The sequence below is a fragment of the Mobula birostris genome, chromosome 1 (genome assembly GCF_030028105.1).
Source record: "Mobula birostris isolate sMobBir1 chromosome 1, sMobBir1.hap1, whole genome shotgun sequence".
Taxonomy (NCBI): domain Eukaryota; kingdom Metazoa; phylum Chordata; class Chondrichthyes; order Myliobatiformes; family Myliobatidae; genus Mobula; species Mobula birostris.
The window spans coordinates 200059225-200081913 of NC_092370.1; the positions used below are offsets into that span (position 1 = coordinate 200059225).

The 22689-nt window shown below is 38.0% G+C and overlaps 1 protein-coding gene across 6 annotated transcripts in view; it reads right to left on the reverse strand.

Annotated features, from left to right (window-relative positions):
* Positions 1–255: 255 nt before the first annotated feature.
* Positions 256–22689, reverse strand: part of samd4a (sterile alpha motif domain containing 4A) — a 174188-nt gene continuing 151754 nt past the window's right edge. For 4 of the 6 annotated variants that reach the window (XM_072268617.1, XM_072268626.1, XM_072268610.1 and 1 more), the window contains exons 10-13: positions 17354–17555; positions 16158–16284; positions 8572–8655; positions 257–3134 (exon numbers count right to left, since the gene is read on the reverse strand). In XM_072268617.1, the coding sequence (XP_072124718.1) occupies positions 3106–3134; positions 8572–8655; positions 16158–16284; positions 17354–17555 (442 nt within the window). In that variant the 3' untranslated portion in view covers positions 257–3105. Of the gene's footprint in view, positions 3135–3357; positions 3984–8571; positions 8656–16157; positions 16285–17353; positions 17556–22689 lie in introns of those variants that run through there. The other 2 variants (XM_072268648.1, XM_072268640.1) reach the window with 2 other exon arrangements.

Below are 22689 nucleotides of genomic sequence, written 5' to 3' on the forward strand. Positions count from 1 at the left end.
TCTATATACTGTACCTATTGCAGCAGCCCAAGAGGTTTGGCATAATTTCTTGCCACCTTCTTAATCAGAGGATAACAAAATTTGAGAATACCTTCAAAGTGAGAGGAAATCACCTACTGGCTCACTAGCTATTTTCTCTTTAACAGTATGGCCTGATCACTCATCTGCAGCTTTTTATACAGAAGCTTTCTTTGGGATTGCATGAGTATTCAAACTGGGTGTGTAAGTTTTATTTTTGAAAAAAACAAACACATACACCACAATGTTACAAAAACTTGTATTATCTCCCTTCACTTTCAATATAATGCTGATGTGAAATAGCCAACATTTTAGTTAAGTGACAGAATTGGGAGTAAATAAATACATTGTAGCATTTGCTGTTTTAAGTCACAAGAGTAATTCATTGGTAACTTTAAACAAGAACATTTGAAAACTATACACTTGCAAGAACAGCAAGTAAAACGAGTGTTTGTCATAAAGCTTTAACATGTAACAAACGTGCTTTTTCCATAAGGTGACAAGCTGTAAAAATATGCATTTATGTGCAGCAGTAACTATGCAAGAAACACTTTTCTTGTACACTACCTTCTTTACAGAGGAAAACGAGAACATTAGCATGCATGCACCTACCATGTGGGGCTGTCTCTGCCTGACATGCAACAAAGGAAGTAATATGGGATTGAGTATTTAAAAAAAAGAAAAAAGGTTCTACATTGTTTAACAAAACTGTCCATAAATACTTAGGGAATAATATAATATTAAAAAAAAGAGGGCGGAAGTATCCAGGTAATTACTACTAGCATTGCTTCCTATTCCTCTCAGAGGAATAAACATTCACTATTTTCTGAATCAAGATAAAGAAATACAAAAAATAAAAGCCATCATAGCAAATGTTAATGGCTTGTACAAAACAATTCTTTTTAAAAATGTAATCTAGTTTTCTCTTATATATAGTGCACACACATCCATGCAAGACTCTGCTTTGAACTTTAAAATATCATTACTAAGAGGTCTTGTTTTCCAGCCATATTCTCTTAAAGGCATTACAGTAACCTGGCAGAAATTCTAGAAAACTTTTATTTCTGGAACAGCTCACAATAGTAAGCTATTTTATATGGTTTCACTACTGAATTTTTCCAATGTCCACAAAAAATTAAGCACTTCAAACATATTCAAAAGAGTTACTCTACCAGGCTTTGTGCTGGACTTGCAGGGATATTTAGTGTGCACAACACTTAACCAAACAAAAACAAAGACTATAAATATCAAGAATATGTCTTGTCACCTTTGTTTTCAATTAATGGTGCTATTTTGTTCTGTATAAAACAGTTAATGTTTGGGGTATGTGGAAGATACAAAAGGAAAGGCACTGCCGCTTTTTTTCCTAAATATTTGACTTCACAGCCTTATATGCATGCAATCATCATTTCATAAATAATTCAATTTACATAGGATAGTATTAACCAAGCTCTACACCTGCAGTCAATACAGGACTCAACAGAAAAAAAACAGAATGGCATCAGTGTTCTCAAGACAAAGCCACATGTTAAAATTAATTCACCAGACAGCACTTCTTAGCAAAACATTTTTTATCTATGCAAATATTTAAACTATACTCATCAGTAGAAATAAGCAATAATATTAAAATTAACTAAATGGATGTTAATATTTTGAGACATACTCATGGTTACCAGCCATAGCAAGTTAATACATATCTAAAATAATACATCTAATTAATAGATAACCTCTGTATCTATAAATCAGTGGAGGAATAAATATCAATTCTGATTTGTAAATACTTCTAAGGACTCTCATCAAACAAGTTTTTGTGTTAGCAAGAACAGAGTCACATTAAATGTTTGAACTTGCATTCATTGTATATAAATGCACTTTTTGTGAAAATGGTTAAACACTTTGCTTTCACCAGTTTCTTTAATACTGCATTTCCAACTCCCTTTCTGACAAAATATCCACATATATTCAACCTCATCCAGTATCTGTCTAATTTTTCTCAGTCCTTATCCTTCCTTTTATATTGTGTATGTTGTACAAACTCCCTCTTTCACACTCTTGGATGCTTACTCTTCTAGTTTTTCAACACTTTGGGTAAGTGATTGGGGAAGGGATGCAGAAAATATTTAGGACCTGGTAACTTGCATACAGTACCAACTTAATTTTAACTGTAAACACTGGGCCTTTTTGCAAGGGGCGGGGATGGGGAATTGGAAGCAAAACAAGAGCAAACAGCATATTTGCCAACAGTTAAACTGACTGCAAGACTGATTGAGTTTAACTCCTATGGTATCACATAACTCTCCAGCATTCAACAACATTCCAGAACCCCTCTCTCATCATCAACAAATGTACCCACTTAGGTCACAAGCACTTACACTTTCTTTCAGAAAAAGCAACTATCCCATGGAAGCATGGCTTTGCTGCTAATCAAACGAACAAACCTGCTGCTATTGCAGAGGGGGAAAATGATTTAACAATGACAATACAAATAACAATAGCATACCTGAAAATGTTTATGTACCCTTTATAATTATGTAAACAACAAGTTAATTTTAGTTGCACTTAAATTATTCATCTCAGAGTCCTCTTCATGACAATAGTACTTCAATTTTGAAAAGAGCTCAACAACCAAATCAGATGCATTTAAGGTGAATGACATCTCATGTCAGACTTCTTCTGGTAGCATATTTTTAGTACAAGTTTGCAGAATTCTTTTAAAGAAATGTTTTTAAGAACAGAAATGTAACGAACCACTATTGAAATTCACCTGTTGTCACTAAAAAAGACCACCCCATTTATCTGCCACTTCACTAACTCATCTGCTGACTTCTCTGAGGTTGTTTCACTGCAAAATCCTTTTCGCGGACTGAAGTACTTTTATTTGGCTTGACAATGCTTCGGGATTTGATGACACAGTGACAATCCAAACACGTGCGTAAAAATAAAATGTTCATTACAGCTTGCAGAAACATGACACAAGGTATCGGTTGACCCTGACCAGGGCACGTGACTGGAACTTATGAACGTGGTCTGAACCCACGATTATTTATAAGATTCAGAGCCAACATCAACTGGTGTAGTTTATCCTTTCTAGATAGTAGAAGTTCTATCAACGCCATCTGAAAATTAAAATCAAAGTTAGTATTCTGAAGTTTTATTGAAGTATTCTCACACATTGCTATCTACATGTTACATTATTTAAAGTAGTATTTTATTTAATCTACACAATAGTGACTAAAACTTCACTTGGCTTGAAAACAAATTACAAAAAATATATTATTATGTAGGCTTGCGCTAAAAGATATCACTTCAAAAAACTTCAAACTCAAATAAATTTATTTTAAATGTTCTTTTATTACATTTCTTTAAAGAGGAACTGATTAAGATTTCCTTAGCAGTCTATCATCAGCTTTTTGGTTTCAACATATGATATTGATTTGGAATATGTGGTGGCCTACTTTAAATATGTGGCAAAACTATAATTCTTACTGCTGACACGAAGACATCTAATAATAATCTGTGATGACCTCTTCTAAAAGCTAGAGAATAACAGTGGCAAGTTTGCAAATAAGACAATCATGGACACTTATGTGACATGGGAATCCAAATTAAAGAAATATTTCATTTAAAGTATGACATACCAGGAGTATTTACCAGAATTGTCCATAGTGGAAAACATAAATCACATTATACAGAATCACTGTATCTAAGGCAGTCTTCGTAAGCAAAGGGCCGAGATGATCTTTATGAGCATTTATCCCTTATCAAATAAATCACTCCCCTGAAGTCGATTTCCTTGTGCAGTTTCATGCAGAGAAGTTACTCATCTCTCCTCAAACCAAATAAAGTTCTCCCGCATGTGGTCAAAGTACATAGACCATCCAAACTAAGGATTTTGTTTTTAGAGAATTAAATCCTTTGAAGCTGAGGTGAAAAAGTATACAAGGTGGCCAAAGATTGTAGTCAATCTGCAAGAAAGATGTAGGTGCTTGAAAGGGAGACAATGCTATAGAAAGAGAAAATACTTTCTGGTGCATGGAAACTCTAACTTTCTGCCTGACCAAGTTCCAGGGCCTGATGGGTTCACAATACCTTTGAAAAACATTTCCTTCCTCATTTCTTCATTCAATTGAGGATAATTAGGCTAAAAGCCTGCAATAAAATGATTTCTATACTTTCAAAGTAGAAAAGATAATTGCTCAGTTTTCCAATTTACATAATTCCACTGATATACAAAGATCACAGAGGATTATTAAATACAAATAATGTTAAACTTCTTGTTATGTGGAACATGCAAACTCATTTACCATTCACCAAGCCACTGTTTCATTTGATAAAGGGAAACCACACTAAATCCCAACTCCTTGACCCTTAAAGTGTGTGGGGGGGGGGGTGTAAATGGCTTGTAAGCAGAAATTGGACTGCAAACAAGCCAAGAAAATTAACAATAAAAATTATATAATAATTCAATTATCTGATTCGACTACTTCATAGGAGTAGAAATGTTCAGATTTTCTAACAGTTTAAGTATTTTTAAAAACCACCTTGAGACAGAAATATTCATTCTACCACTTACTTCATAAAGTAGTTTGTAACATTAAAGCATTATTTTTTCAATTTGCCATGCAACAGCATAAAACTCAGAGTTATATGCAACTTAAATTCTTTTTTTGTACTCAAACATTTCATTTTATGGATAAAATATAAACAATTGTCTAGATTATGTAAATTCATAAACAATGTTGAGCTTTCATCATCGTATTCAGATAAAACAATCTGTATATTGGCCAGTTGATATTATCTCAATAAACATGGGATATTTGTAGTTCAATCCTATAGTTGCTTCAATATTTGACAAAGGAGATTTGATTAAACATATGTTTAAATCTTCTTCTGACAATGCTTACAGAAGTAGAAATATTGGATGTTTATGTAATTTGCATACAGTTTTTAAATTATTTCGGATATCAAGTTATTTACGATTAAACTTGGATGCATACATACAATATTTCATTTTTTGTTGAAACCTTACCAGATTCAATATTTCATAGAAAAGGATATTAAATTTTGTGTTCCAAATGAATATAATAAAATTTAGTTGAAACTTTCAACTGTTTATATAAAAAGTAGCTCACTGCAAAGAACAGTTTATTAGTCAAGCTAACAATGTGTACTAGGAGAGTGACACTTAGGGAAACGTTGCACAACTTAAGTGGATTTTAAAAGGATTCACTGCTCAAAGGGACTTACAAAGACTAAGTATTCTACCTGGTGCACCGTTGTCTAGTAAGGAGCAGCCACTGCACAGAGAGTCGGAAACTCTGCCAGCTCCATCATGGGCATGAACATCCCCAGTATCCAGGACACCTTGAATATGTGATGCGGCAAAAAGGCAGCATCCATTATTAAATACCCCATCACCCAGAACATGCTCTCTTCTCATTGCTACCAAAGAGGAAGCACAGGATCCTGAAGACATACACATACTCATATGCTTCAGGAACAGTTTCTTCCCCTCCTCCAACAGATTTCTGAATGGACGAAGTACCCATGTGCACTACCTCAATTTTCAATTTTTTTTCTCTCACTTTTTGCACTACTTAATTAAATTTATATATATATTTCTTATTGTAATTTGTAGTTATTTTAATATTATATATTGCAATTTATTGGTGCTACATATGCCAGTGATATTAAATCTGATTCTGAGGTATAAATATAACAGAAAACTTTGTTTTCTATTGATCTAAAAATTACTTTAACTGAAATCAGGAAGAACACAGGGTTTAAATCTCTGGAATTCTTTACTCAAGGACCATGTATTAAGGGTATTCCAAGTCTGACACTTTGGAATCCAGGCAAATAAAGCAACAGGATGGGAAGGATGAGTTGAAGTTGAGGGTCAGGAACAGTTATTATATTTCAACTATCAGGCTGCTGATCCAGTGTGGATAACTTCACTCCCCTCAACACTGAACTGATTCCACAACCTATTGACTCACTTTTAAGGACTCTACAACTCGTTCTCAATATTATTTATGTACAGTCGGCCCTCCTTATCTGCGAGGGATTTGTTCCAGGACCCCTCGCAGATACAAAAAAAACGCAGATGGTCAAGTCCCTTATTCAACCTGTCTAAATGCGGTGGACCTTAGGACGCAGCGGAACCCTGGACTTTATTTAACCTGTCTCAGTGCGGTGGACATTAGGAGCCGGCGGCGGAGCTCTGAACCTGCAGTGTTTCTGTTCATGAAAATAACCATGATCACGATTGAAAATAAAATGGAAATAATAAAGCAATCGGAAGGAGGTGAAATGCAATCGGTCATTAGAAAATTGTTAGGCTACAGTTGGTCAACGATCGGAACAATTTTAAAGGATAAAGTGAGAAAGGCCCTGCCCCGATGAAAGCTACAATTATTACTAAGCAACACAGTGGTTTAATTATTGGGTTTCTGATCTTCCACATCAACCCGGCACAGATGAAGAGCGCGCTTGGGAGCGGTCTATCACTGGATCGAACTCGGGAACTTCCGTTCCCGAGCCTGGGGCTGAAACATAGGTTTCTTAAGTGTTTTATATGCATAGAAAAGTAAAATATATACTAAGACAAACGTTTGACTAACTGACACTAAATAATGCCGGATGTACTTGTTCCGACTTACTTAGTAAAGGAACTTTCCTTTTCTCTCGATCCCGATCCAGGATAACCTATGCACATCCTCCTGTATACTTTAAATCATCTCTAGATTACTTACAATACCTAATACAATGTAAATACTATGTAAAATAGTGGTTATACTGCATTGCTTAGGTAATAATGACAAGAAAAAAAAGTCTCTACATGCTTGAACAACAAGTGCTGGAAGAGCACTTCCGGGTTTTCTCGATTCACAGTTGGTTGAATTCGTGCATACGGAACTCGTGGATAAGGAGGGCCGACTGTATTTATCATTATTAGTTTTTTGGTACTGTATTTGTACGGTCTTTTTTTGCATATTGGTTGTCAGTCTTTGTGTGCAGTTTTACATTGGTTCTACCATATATTTCTTTTCTCTGTTTATGTCTGCAAGAAAAAAGATCTCAGGCTATATGATGACATCTATGTACTTTGATAATACATTTATTTTGAACTTTTGACAAAAAAATAGCCATGATTCTTTTGAATTTTACAGCAGGCTTGAGGAGCTACACGGGCTACTCCAGTTCACATTTCAAATGTTCTGAAGTGGGTGAATGGAGAACAGCTTAAGTGTCCATCCTCATATTTCTGTTTGAGAATAAAACTTGCTTAAAATTTGATGATGCCACCAAACTGGTGTCTTAGGAAATTAGAGAGATGACAAAAACGATTTTGTAACATGGTTAGCAGAATAGACAGACAAGTGGTGTATATCTTTACATGTCGAATGTTGACCAACAATATACCTTGAGATGAAAACCTTGAGTGTCAGATGAGAAGGCACTCAACGGAAAAAAAGTGTTTGGAAACAGCCTAAAAATGCAAATAAACCTAGCTATTAAAAACAGCATTACTATTTTGGATTTTAGAATTACAGTCACAGTATTGTAAAGCATTATGACTGTCATGATAGAAACAATATTAAACCCATTGAGAATTATTAATGTATATTCACCACGCTTGGGAATAGTTACAGTAGTTGTGGGGAGATACTTGAATCACTAGGATTAATTCCAGCAAAACACAAAATTTAATGCAAATCTATGTAAAACTTAAGTATATTTTATTGAAAATGAATGAAGGTTTCATAGAGTTAGGGAGGTGATATCTCTTCTGGTTAAGCTTTAATTTTAAGACACTAACTGGAATTCCTGTCTGCGGCTGCTGGAACATGAGATGCTGATCGTGAAGTAGTCAAATCAGAGATGATTGCATTTTGAAAGTAAAATTGGATATAATTAAGGACAAAAAACCCCACAAAATTATGGGTCATTTTAGTAAAATAAAAATTGGTATAGGTCTGACCTAAATGGTCTTTGACGTTGCAAATATTAAAAGCCTGATATATGGTAGTGTTGGTGAAACAGTTTGATTTAACTTTAAAGATTAAGTATTTCAGCACTAAAGTGAGAGGCATTGAGATAGACTGAAATAGAGTTGTGATCATTTTTCAGATCAGGGCAGTTTTCTGCCAATTAAGATTTTTTGGAAGCAGCAGATTCAAAGTGAATGCATTAATTATAGTTTACAGATGACAAAGAGTGAGACATTCACTGAAATTTGATCGCAATGAAAGACAATGTAGATTGTAGAATGATCATACAAATATTATAAATATAAAAATATATATATTAAAAATAGCAAATTTTGGAGACATTTACCACTTCTTTACACTTGTGAAACAGAAAAGCTAAGAGCTGTAAAATGATGTTTTCACTCAAGGTCTTATTTATAATAAATTTGGTTTACCAAGTCAAACCAATTAAAAGCATATTGCCTTTTCACATTAATCTAAAGCATTCTAATTTTATAACTACTGCATAGAGGTTTTGGGGATACATGTATTACATTTTATCTGCAACCTTTACACTTACCACCCAAGGCATGTTCAGTCATACTGAGACATAATGATTCCAGTCTGTTGTTTATATCAGGTTCTGTCACTGGCACTTGGAATTCTAAAAGGAAAATTGCCTTTCTATCAGCATTCAAAGATAATTGCAGAATAGAATTACCATTTCAATAATAAATAGTAATTATAATTTCACAATGGTTAAACTGTTAGAAATTACACAGGTCATTTTCAAAAGGATTTCTTTTAGAAAATCAATTTTGTATCGATCCTTATGAAATACCACGGTCACAGACCTGCAGTGAGAAACGTCAACCACCACTTTGCCTTCTTTGTCTGTGATGACAGTGACAATCTGAATTAAACCCAACCACCTACATAAAGTCTGTATCTTCCTATTTTCTTCCCATTAGAGGTCTGCCTAAATACTACTTAAATTTTGTTAGCACATTTGCTTTATCCACCTCCCATGGCAGCAAAGTCCTGGCACATAATGCCCTCTGTGTAAAAAAAAACACTTGCCTTGGAAATCTGTAAACTTTCCCTCTCACCCTAAGCCTATGCCCTCCATTCTGTGAAAAAGACCATCTACCTACCCTGTCTATGTCTTTCATAATTTTATATATTTCTATCAGGTCACTACTCCACAGAAAATATTTAAAATCCAAACTCTTCTTATAGCTAACACACCCCAATCCATGCAACATTACAGCGAACCACTTCTGTATCCTACCCAAAGCCTTCACATCCTTCCTGCTGTGCGGGGACCTGTATTATACACAATACTCTAAATGTGACCTAACCAAAGGTTACAGTTGCAACATGGCTGTCTAACATTAATACACAATGCTCCAACTGATGATGGGAAGCTGGCTGTATGCCTTTATTTTTATTGCCCTATCACCTCTTGCAATACCACTTTAATGGAGCTATGAACATGCACCCCAAGATCCCTCTGTACATCAATGCCCTAAGGATGCTTCCATTTACCTGTACATTTTCCTCTTATATTTCACCTCCTAAAATGCAACACCTCTAATTTGTCCAGATTAAACTCCATCCACCATTTTTCCTACATTATTTCCAATTGATCTATATGCTCCTGGATCCTACAACAACTTTTTTTACTATCACAACTCCACCAATCTTTCATGTCAACAGTGAACACAAACACAACAGCAACATTTTCATCAAGGTTACTTATATATGCACACAGGTCCCAGCGCTTACGGAATACTACTGATCACAAGCTACCAGTCAGAGAAACAACCTCAATCATTACTCTGTTTTCTTTGACCACGTCAGTTTTGTATCCAAGATACCAACCCATCATGGATCCTGTGTGATTTATTCGCTGAACCAGCCCAGTTAATGGAGTTTGTCAAATGCTTTACTAAATCCACAAAAATAAAAATTCTCATAAAAATTCTTATGTCTGTATCTTAATTTGCACCCATCCATTTTACTTGTTATCTAGCTTGCAGAACAACATTGGCAACTGGTTAAGGAACGTGTTCATTTTAAGTACCTTCTTAGTATTCAAAATTGCTCCATAGGCTTGTCCATTCCAAACTTTATTTCATCCTATAAAACTGAGATATTTGGACTTCAATTATTGCCTCAATGTCATCCCTGAACTTACCTGCACACCATAGCACAGTGCCCTCCTGTAACTGACAAGATTCTATCCTACAAAATAACCGTTCTTAACCTTAAGTTGCTATCATAGTTGGGGATTTCAATCAAGCTTGTTTGAAGAAATCCCTGCCCAATTATAACCACCATATAACCTGTAGCATCAGAAGGCCCAACACACTAGACCACTGTTATACTAAGATAAGGAACGCATGGACCACAATTTCAGGAAATCTAATCACTTGGCTGTCCTTCCCCCACCTGTATAAAGGCAGTAGCTAAAGAGCAAAGCTCCAGAGATTAAGATAACAAGAGGGAGTCATGGGAGGCAAAGGAGCAGCTATGGGATTGCTTTGAGTTGATGGACTGAGCTGTGTTCAAGCATTCATCTTTGGATCTGAATGAATACACCATGCTTGTCACAGACTCTATAAAAACAGTTGTAGACAAATGTGTCCCCACAAAATTATTCATCGTCTTCTCCAACCAGAAGCCCTGGATGAACCATGAGATTAGCCCTTGCTTTACTCATTTTACACTTATGACTGTGTGGCTAAGCACAGCTGTAATGCCATATTCAAGTTTGCTGATTATACAACTGTCATTGGCCGAATCAAAGGTGGTGACAAATCAGCATAAAGGAGAGAGTCTGAAAATGTGGCTGAGTGGTGTCACAATAACAACCTCTTAGTCAATGTCAGTAAGACCAAGGAGATGATTGCTGATTTCAGGAAGAGGAAACCAGAGCTCCATGAGCCAGTTCTCATCAGGGGATCAGAGCTGGAGAGGGTCAGCAATTTTAAATTCGATGGTGTTATTTCAGAGAACCTGTCCTGGGCCTAGCAAGCAAGTGCAATTATGAAGAAAACACGACAGTGCCTCTAGTTCCTCAGGAGTTTGCAAAGATTTGGCATGACATCTAAAACTGAAACTTTTCTATGGATGTGTGGTGGAAAGAATATTGACTGGCTGTGAAACAGCCTAGTATGGAAACACCAATGCCCTTGAATGGAAAATCCTACAAAAAGTAGTTAATATGGCCCACTGAATCATGGGTAAAGCCCTCTCCACAACTGAGCACATTTACACAGATTGTTATTGCAGGAAACCAATATCCATCTTCAGGGACCCCCACCACCCAAGTATGTTCTCTTCTCACTGTTGCCATCAAGGTGGTGGTACAGGAGCCTCAGGACCTAACACCAGCAGATTCAGGAACAGTTATTACCCCTCAACCATCAGGCTCTTGAACGAAAAGAGATAATTTCACTCACTCCATTACTGAAATACTCCTACAACCTATGTACTCATTTTCAAGGACTCTTCATCTGCTGTCCTCAATATTTATTTATTGTTTATTTATTTATTATTATTATATCCTTTTTGTATTTGCACAGTTTGTAGTCTTGTGTACTCCGGTTGAAATCTCAAGTTGGTACAGTCTTTCACTAAGTCTATTATGGTTTCAATTATGGAGTTATTGAGTACACCCTGAAGAAAATGAATCTCAGGGTTACATATGGTTACATATGTACTTTAATACTAAATTTACTTTGAACTTTGAACCATTCAAAAAGAAAATTCACATAAATTAAAGTCCTTTGGTCTTTGAAGCAGAAGATTGCAATCTTAAGTCTCACTTGACAAGCTTCAAGATGGCTCCTGCAAACAACACTCTTTGGGTTGACATCTTCTGAATAGATCATGAAATCACCTTTATCACTTATTTTATGTCTTTTACATTTGTTTCTTGTCTTGAATGTGATTCTAGAATTGTGGGAGCTTGTGTTTTGCTGTTTGGAGATCGTTGGCGCAGTAGACAGCGTGAACAAACCTCATCACTGCAGGATGCATGTGAGCCGATGTTTGACCCCATTTAGCCAATTAAAGTGACAAGGTCAATTGAAACATCAAGGCAAATACAGAAGTTTGGAGATCTTTTGGGGGTTCCAGTGTTCTACAGTCTCCAAGAGGATTCCGGGAAGCAGAGGGAGCGTATGCAAACCTCGTAGCAGGCAGGCTGCAAGACGGACCACAACCTCCATTTCACCGATAAAAGCTCCAATTGCTCACTGATTAAAGTGATGAGAAGATTGAAGCATCAGAGCAAGTGTAGATGGTGAGTGTTGGCTGCTTGCCTTTTGATCGGTTGCTCTGTACCGGAGAGAAGAGAGTCTGTCGCTGCGGAAAGTACGGTCCAGGTTCGTTCTGCATTTTGGATTGGACTTTGGACTTAGACCTTTTTTCAGTCTTTTGGTTTTTATATTCTTTGTTTTTTTTTTGCCTGATCTCCTCGTTTTCTCGTGTGTGGGGAGGGGGATTTGGAGGTTGATGTGCCTGATCCATTTTGTTTTTTTTGTGCTGGAGTAGGGTTTTGGGGATTGATGTGTCTAATCCATTTTGCTTGGGTTTGGTGTGGGAGAAGGGATTTATAGGTTGATGGGCCTGATTCGTTTTTTTTTTTGCAGGGAGGGGGATTTGGGGGTTGATGATCATGCTGCCTTTCTTTTCTTTCTAGGTTTCACAGCTACGTGAAGAATTGAAGAATTTTGGAGTTGTGTACTTTGATAATACACAAACCTTTTGAAAGTAAGATGACTTGAGGAGTTTGGATAGGAACTAAAAAGGACATCATGAAGTGGGATTTTGTGTTATTACAGATGTCAGTGCAATATTATGTAAAAGTGTTCTGTCATGAAACTTTAAATATACAGTGCCAACAAAAATTATTCATCCCCCCTCCTGGAAGTTTTTATGTTTTATTGTTTTACAACACTGAATCACAGTGGATTTAATTTGACTTTTTTTGCCACTGACGAACATAAATAGACACTTTCATGTCAAAGTGAAAACAGATCTCCACAAAGTGATCTAAATTAGTTACAATTATAAAACACAAAATAATTAATTGCACAAGTGTTCACCCCCTTCAAGTCAGTATCTAGTCGATACACATTTGGCGGCAATTACAGCCTCGAGCCTGTGTGGATAGGTCCCTATCAGCTTTGCACATCTGAACACTGCAATTTATCCACACTTTTCTTCATAAAACTGCTCAAGCTCTGTCAGATTACATGGGGATCATGAGTGAACAGCCCTTTTCAAGTCCAGCCACAAATTCTCAATTGGATTGAGGTCTGAATTCTGACTTGACCACTCCAGGACATTAAATTTGTTCTTTTTAAACCATTCCTGCGTAGCTTTGTCTTTATGCTTGGGGTCATTGTCTTGCTGGAAATAAATCTTCTCCGAAGTTACAGTTCTCTTGCAGACTGCATCAGAGTTTCCTCCAGGATTTCACTGTGTTTTGCTGCATTCACTTTACCTTCTAATTTCACAAGCCTTTCATGGCCTGCTGCAGTGAAGCATCCCCATGGTAGGGACAGTGTGTTTTTCATGATGTGTGGTGTTTGGCTTATGCCAAATAGCATTTAGTCTGATGGCCAAAAAGCTCAATTTCGGTTTCATCAGACCTAGAACGTTCTTCCATCTGACTTCAGAGTCTCCCACATACCTTCTGGCAAATTCTAGCTGAGATTTCATATAAGTTTTTTCTCCAACGGTGGCTTTCTCTTTGCCACTCTCCTATAAACCTGCAACTGGTGAAGTACCCAGCCAACAGTTGCTGTATACGCAGTCTCTCCCATCTCAGCCACTGAAGCTTGTAACTCTTCCAGAGTTGTCATTTTTGTACAGTCGCTCAGTTTTTGAGGACAGTCTGCTCTAGGCAGAATTACAGCTGTGCCATATTCTTCCCATTTCTTGATGATTGACTTAACTGTACTTCAAGGGATAGTCAGCGACTTGGAAATTTTCTTGTATCGATCTCCTGCTTTTCAATAACCTTTTTGTAGAGTTGCTTGGAGTGTTCATTTGTCTTCATGGTGTAGTTTTTGCCAGGATACAGGTGTATTTATACTACAATCAATTGAAACATTTTATTAACAACCTGGATGTGGGGGTAGAAGGATGGGTTGGCAAGTTTGCAGATGACACAAAGATTGGTGGTGGTGTAGGTAGTGTAGAGGATTATCAAAGATTGCAGAGAGACATTGATAGGATGCAGAAGTGGGCTGAGAAGTGGCAGATGGAGTTCAACCCGGAGAAGTGTGAGGTGGTACACTTTGGAAGGACAAACTCCAAGGCAGAGTACAAAGTAAATGGCAGGATACTTAGTAGTGTGGAGGAGCAGAGGGATCTCGGGGTACATGTCCACAGATCCCTGAAAGTTGCCTCACAGGTGGATAGGGTAGTTAAGAAAGCTTATGGGGTGTTAGCTTTCATAAGTCGAGGGATAGAGTTTAAGAGTCGCGATGTAATGATGCAAGCTCTATAAAACTCTGGTTAGGCCACACTTGGAGTAGTGTGTCCAGTTCTAGTCGCCTCACTATAGGAAAGATGTGGAAGCATTTGAAAGGGTACAGAAGAAATTTACCAGAATGCTGCCTGATTTAGAGAGTATGCATTAAGGGAGCTAGGGCTTTACTCTTTGGAGAGAAGCAGGATGAGAGGAGACATGATAGAGGTGTACAAGATAATAAGAGGAATAGATAGAATGGATAGCCATCGCCTCTTCCCCAGGGCACCACTGCTCAATACAAGAGGACATGGCTTTAAGGTAAGGGGTGAGAAGTTCAAGGGGGATATTACAGGAAGGCTTTTTACTCAGAGAGTGGTTGGTGCATGTAATGCACTGAGTCAGTGGTGGAGCCAGATACACTAGTGAAGTTTAAGAGACTACTAGACAGGTATATGGAGGAATTTAAGGTGGGAGCTTATATGGGAGGCAGGGTTTGAGGGTCGGCACAACATTGTGGGCTGAAGGGCCTGTACTGTGCTGTACTATTCTATGTTAACACCTTGACTGTAAAAAGGTCTCCATCTCTACTTAACTAATTATGTGTCTTCTAAAACCAACTGGCTACACCAGTGATGATTTGGTGTGTCATATTAAGCGGGGGGGGGGGGGGGTGAATATTTATGCAATCAATTATTTTGTGTTTTATATTTGTGATTAATTTGGTTACTTTACAGAGATCTGTTTTCACTTGACATGAAAGTCTTCTTCTGTTGATCAGCGTCAAAAAAATCCACTGTGATTCAATGTTGTAAAACAAGAAAACATGAAAACTTCTAAGGGGGGGGGTGAATACTTTTTATAGGCACTATATTTTTTTTAGTTCATACCCTCCAATTACTAACTTTCCAACAAGTGAAACTATGTATCAAAAACCCTCAGGTCCACACATCTCAGCTAGCTGTCAGATAAAACTTTCTTTTTTGAGTGAAAATAATGAAATTCTAATGGCAACATAAATTGGAAATGTTTTGCCTTAGTAAAAATCATACCTCTTATGAAGCTGCACACTACTGTAAAATCTATTAAAATCTTATTTGCAATTATTGTTTATTTTGAAGGAAATGTATTTAAGCAGTTCTTTCTATAATCTTCTACTTTTCTACACACAAATTTTAGAAGGTGACAATCTATAAGCATTTACCGCTCAGGGAAAATATCATCTATTACATAGCATACTATTCAGTTCAGGACAATAATACCTTCCATGATGCATGTGGTATACTACAATATTTTAAAAGGAGTACTTTGTTTTAGATGGACACAAAAACATTTCAGTTGTACATAGAGCCAATGCTAACTAAAGATCTGATACAGTCACCCTGTTATTTATAGATACAGATTCCACAAGCGATGCCTGCTTAATCAATTTAGTAATCTGAATAACATCATACATTTTTCTTTGTACAGCCATAGTTGATTCTCGTCTGCATATTCTGGCCTTCAGCCAACCAGTCACTGCAGATGTTGGCCTTGCAGGGTAGAATTATCTTCACAATTTCAAAGGAGCGCAGAGTCACAATTGAGGAATAATATTTTCCAAGAGTATTTAAGAGCTGATGCTAAATTTTACCCACCTAAATAAAGACATTGACTTATGTTTCTCTCCGACTCACCTTGCTGCTGAAACATCAACATGGTTTGTGGTGATGTGTGAACAGGCAGTGAGCGTGTACGTTGGACAGAACTATGGGTTCGGCTTGGCATACTATTACTTCCTCCAGGGTTAGCAAACCAAAGGTTCTGTGAAAGCATAACCATACATGTACCAAAATAATTTTAAACATGCCATTTCTAATATAGGAAAACCTCATTAATTACATATCACTAAGTTCTTACTATGCTGGCAGTACAAACTGCCACAGAAATTACCATTCTTATAAGTTCCATTCATTACATCCAGACTTTCTGAATGAATCCTTTGTACACTGCATTGTATACAACATTCATGGTTTTTCCCATTATCAGAAGCAGATTCAGTTCTCTCTATATTTTCATTAAGCATTTCTCGGCACCAAGGTGGGGAAAAGCCTCAGTGGGTCTTTAAAACAAAAATCAACTAAATTACTGATAATAGAAAAATGAGAAAATGATTTAATCCAGAAGAGCGCTTTTGGCACATTGGCCTTCATAAATAAAATTACTGAGTACATGAGCTGAGATGTTTTGTTGAAGATGTACAAGACATTGATGAGCCCTGGTTTGGAGTATTGTGTCTAGTTCTGGTTACCTGCCTTCAGGAAAGATATAGGTAAGATTGGAAGAGTGCAGAGAAGATTTACAAGGATGCTGCCAAGACCTAGGGACCTGAGTGACAGGCAAAGGTTGAAGAGGCTAGGGCTTTATTCCCTGGAGCATCGGAGAATGGGGGAGATTTGACAGAGATATACAGAATTTTGGGGGGCATATATAGGGTAAATGCAAGCAGGCTTTTTCCAATGAAGTTGGGTGAGACTAGAACTACAGGTCATGGGTTAAAGGTGAAAGGTGAAATGTTTAAGGGCAACATGAGGGGGAACTTCTTCACTCAGGTTGGAGCTGCCAGTGAGAAATAGTGGATGCGAGTTTGATTTCAACATTTAAGAGAAATTTGGATAGGTACATGAATGGGAGGAGCAGGGAGGGCTATGGTCCAGGTGCTGGTGAAAGGAAGTAGGCAAATCAATAGTTTGGCATGGACTAGATGGGCCAAATGGCCTGTTTCTGTGCTGTATTATTTTATGACTATGATTTGCAAATCTACTTAACCTGATTAATTTAACACTATTGCATGCATAGTACCTTCTTGGTGAAAACAAAGACTTCAACAAACCTGCCTTCCTTGTTTTAATATGGCTGGATTGCTTGTTGCACTGCGCTGTGGAGTACCCAAGAGTCCACTTGGACCCACAAGACCCAGACGAGCAGTGGGTAGATTTCGAGGGGGCATCTGGAATTGACGTTGAGTTCGTCTACCCATTCCTCCACCCACAGATCCAGCTGCTGGTAGGGAGTTAGACTGACTGAAGCCCCAGCTGTGGAAGGAAGAAATGATTTTGATGAAACAAAATTATATTAAAGCCCAATCAACTATTCCACAAACAGCTGATAGGGATACATTTATGCATGATATGTACATTGTTGTGTGCCATTTATCTTTATTTGATGTTTAAAACTGTACAACTAACAATTGGTGAATAACCAATGACTGTAGCCATTTTCACGAAATATTGTGTTTCATTCAACTATTTCATTGACAGCATTTACCAGCTACAGCATCTATGTAGGAAAGGAAAGGTAATGGCGCCAGTGACCAACGGCAACATTTTTCAGACAGCTCACAAAACTACTGCATACTTTATTGGATATATGTATTTGAACTGTGATCATTGCAGTCTGCAGCCTGTAAGTAATTTTTCTTTTAAGGATGTACTTTTGAACTGACTAAACCATCTGGCACTTTTGCAACCTCCTGGGGGATTCAGTGAACGAGACCCTCAAGGACGCAGGTACAGCCAGAGCAGCCACCTTCAGGGTGGGTGCTGCATCGAGGACTGATAGCCGAATACGAACCTGTGATCAGCTTCATCACTCCACACTGATTAAGCATTGAGCAAGATTAAAATCATCAAGGACTAGAGCAGAAAACGAACAGGAGTTCAGAGACAACTGCCTGTGTTTGACCAGAATCCCTGTCTTCTTGCTACTACCGTTAGGCAGGAGGTACAGGAATCTTGGGTCCCACATCACCAAGTTCAGGAGCAGTTGTTTAACTGTAGCCACTGGGCTCCTGGATGGGCTTCACTCACCTCAGCTGTGGACATACTTTTGGGGATTCTGCAGAGTTCATGTTCCATGTGCTTTTGTTTTTTTTAAACTATTTGTGCGATTTGTCCTCTTTTGCAAACTGGATACGTGCTAGTCTTCTTGTATGTTTTCAGTGAATTCTTTTGTGTTAAATCAGTGGTCCCCATCCTCCAGGCCACAAAGCATGCAGGGGCGCGGCGGTAGCTGGGACGCACCCAGCAGATCTTTAAGAAAAAAGCTGAAATAAACAAGCTAATTAATTAGGTGCCACCCGGCACATAAATGTCGGCCCAGATCAGAGGCAACATTTCGGCTTTTTTTCTTAAAGATGTGCTGGGTGCGTTCCGGAGGTTGGGGACCACTGTGTTAAATTATTTTGAGTGCCTGCATGAAGATTAATCTCAAGGTTGTATATGATGTACGTACATAAATACATTTGAACTTTGAGCTGGGAAACAATCCTACTATGAATAGAAGTTTGGCAAGACTGTATATAAAGAAAAGGATAGTCTAAACCTCGGCTGAGCGTGGTGGGACTAATGTTCTGAGTTGCATATATTTCAATTCAGCGAGCATTATAGGTAAGACAGATGAACTTGTGCTGAACATGTCCTTACCTTATCTGTGCACCAAATGCATTATTCAATGAATTTGGTGCACAGATTTCCTTCCAGAAATTGGTGGACTATTATAAAAAGGGGAGAGGGATTCTTGGAAATGGACACACACCTACGATCAATTTTTACATATTGCTCTCTAATAATAAATACGAACAGTATTTACCTTTTGTTTATTAATACCAAATCAATAGGGCAAAAACATGAGAAAATATAGAGTGCACGTCCAGAACATTTGAGAAAGATTGAATTTTAAGTCATGTTACATTTTCAGAAAGAACAATTTACTGTAAATATTTGACTACATTTGACCTAACCTCAACATAGCCCCACAGAAATGCTGTAGTTATGAAAATCAATCAATACAGTGGTATTTAAAATTTGTTCTACTCCTAGATGTGCACATTTCCCAAAAAGTCAGCCTTTAAAGACTAATTGAATTTATATTTTGCACATACTTCAATGTAAATATTAATGATCTTAAGTTTATCAAACAAGGTTTTCGTAATCCTTGATAATGCTACAATGGAAAAAGTGAAATGTACCCTAATTAAGAGACAGTAATGCCATAACAATGATAATTGATTTTAAATTCTTGTCTGATTCACCAATTATTTCTTAAATGCAGGTACATCCCAGTTTACAACTGCCCAACTTATAAGTAACCCATACATGCAAGTAAACATCTGGAAGACTGGGGGATAAGCTCTAGGTTTTCTATGTTTCTATGAATGTGGAATGCCCTGTGTGGCTGCAGGCATCTTCTCCATTTGGGAGTGCAGCTAACAGCTGCATTAATGACTTGCAAACAGTTTGTGTTATGAACAGTTCCACAAGAATGGATGTCTGTCATAACTTTGGAATGACCTGTCTGACAAGATATCCATTTGACTGTCCCCAGTTGCCCTCAGAGTTGTTGGTAATTCATAACCCTTGAAACACAGTAGACCTTCTGAGAAGATACTCTCATAATTTTAATGGGTTGGGTATTATTCAACTTAGATGTGGTGATGAAGGAAATAAAATAATTCCAAATCAAGATGGTGTGCAACTTAGAGGAAAGCATGTGAGTTTTGATTTTTTTCATGTGATCATTGTTTTTGTCCTTGGTAAAATGAGACATTGAGTTTATTGTCAGAGAAGCAAAGATCAGTAATTACCATGCTTTTTGTAAATACATACTGTAGTCAGAGAACATCATTGGTGAAGAGAAGAACATTTAGGGTTCTGGATGTGTGCCTATAGACGGGATGTTTTATCTCAGATGTTGCTGAGTTTCTTGAACTCTTTTGGAACTACATTTATCCAGACAAGTGGAGAATATTCAACATGTACCTGATTCTGTCGTAACAACATGAGTGCTTCAGGATGGCAAGATACCCAGTGCAGTCAGTGTGACTTGTTTAACTGTGCATTTCCTCTTGGGTGTTGATAGTGGGAGACACAGCCATGGCGTTGCCATTGAATGTCAAGGATAGGTATTAGACATACTTTTGTTGTTGGTGGTCATTGTCTCACAATTCTGGGAAACACATCTCCACTTCTGACCTTTCAGCCCACCATGTCTATACTAACCATCAAATATATAGCTACACTAGTTCCATTACAGGACTGAAGAGGTAGTAATGGGTGACAAAGAAATGTCGGATAAAATCAGTAAGTATTTTGCACCAGTTTTCACTGTGGAAAATACCAACAATATGCCAGAAATACGAGCGTGTCAGGTAACGGAAGAGAGTGTAATCACAATTACTAAGAAGGTATTTGGGAAGCTGAAAGGTCTGAAGGTAGGTAAGTCACCTGGACCAGATGGACTACACCCCAGGTTAAAAGAGGTGTTTGAAGAGATTGTGGATGCACTAATCTGATCTTTCAAGAATCAAGATTCTAGAATGATTCTAGAAGACTGGAAAATTGGAAATGTCACTCTACTCTTTAAGAGGGGGAGGCAAAAGACAGGAACTTGTAGGCCAGTTAGCCTGACTTCAGTGGCTGGTAAGATGTGGGAGTCCATTACTAAGAATGTTTTGGGGTACTTGGAGGCACATAATAAAATGGGCCAAAGTCAGCATAGTTTCTTTAAGGTGAAATCTCGCCTGACAAATCTGTTGGAATTCTTTGAGGAAAAAACATGCAGGACAGACAAAAGAGAGTCTGCGGATGTTGTTTACTTGGATTTTCTGAAAGCCTTTGACAAGATGCCACATATGAGTGCTTGATAAGACAAGAGACCATGGTATTACAGGAAAGATACTAGTGTGTACAGAAGATTGGCTATCTGGCCTTTTCTCCTCGGAGCGAGGGAGGATGAGAGGTGACCTGATAGAGGTGTATAAGATGATGAGAGGCATTGATTGTGTGGATAGTCAGAGGCTTTTTCCCAGGGCTGAAATGGTTGTCACAAGAGGACACAGGTTAAGGTGCTAGGGAGTAGGTACAGAGGAGATGTCAGGGCTAAGTTTTTTTACTCAGAGAGTGGTGAGTGCGTGGAACGGGCTGCCAGCAACGGTGGTAGAGGTGGATACGAAAGGGTCTTTTAAGAGACTTTCGAATAGGTATATGGAGCTTAGAAAAATAGAGGGCTATAGGTAAGCCTAGCAATTTCAAAAGTAGGGACATGTTCGACACAACTCTGTGGGCCGAAGGGCCTGTATTGTGCTGTAGGTTTTCTATATTTCTATGCAAAGAGTGAGAATAAAGGGGCCATTTTCTGGTTGGCTACCAATGATTTGTCGTGTTACGCAGGGATCAGTACTGGAATTGCTTCTTTTCGTGTCATATGTCAGTGATTTAGATGAAGGAATTTTTTCTCTTTGTAGCCAGGTTTGCAGTTGATACGGAGATAGGTAGAGGATCAGGTAATGTTGAGGAAGAGGGGAGCATGCAGAAGAACAGACAGATTAGGTGAATAGGCAAACAAGTGGCAGGTGGAATATAGTGTAGGGAAGTGTATGGTAATGTATTTTGGGTATTTTCTAAAAGGGGAGCAAATTCAGACAATCAGAGAAATCAGAATTCAGTTCCATTACTTGATTCCCTAAAGGTTATGTCGCAGGTTGAATTGGTGGGAAGGAAGGCAAATGCAATGTTAGCATTCATTTCGAGAGGACTCAAATATAAAATCAAAGGTGTAATGCTATAGCATTTGGAATGTTGTGAGAAGGTCTGGGGCCCCTTATCTAAGAAAGCCTCCAAGAGGACCACAACCCTGTCATGATTTAGAAGCTCGCATACCTCAATAAGCCAGAAAGCTATGTTGGCTTGAGCTAGGGCCTTGTGCTTTGGCTTTTGGTCGGGTCATTCATGCCAAACAGGTCAAAAGGTCGAGGCCAGACTAAGAGTGATCCACTGGTCCTCCAGGTTTGGGGGTTAATCTTAGGGCTAACAACCCTGACTGGTCAAAAAAACTGCTATAGAAACAGCAATGTAGAATCCTTCTATGTCTGTGTGCTACGGTATGGACAGACAGATGGAGGACTTTGCAACACACAAAAATTGCTGGAGGAACTCAGCAGGCTAGGCAGCATCTATGGAAAAAGCACAGTAGACGTTTCCGCAGGACTGGAGAAAAAGAAGCTGAGGAGTAGATTTAAAAGTTCGGGGGGGGAGGGAGAGAAGAGGGGAGAGAGAAATATCAGGTGATGGGTGAAACCTGGAGGGGAAGGGATGAAGTAAAGAGCTGGGAAGTTGATTAGTGAAAGAGATAGAAGACTATGGAAGAAAAAAAAAGGGAGGAGCACCAGAG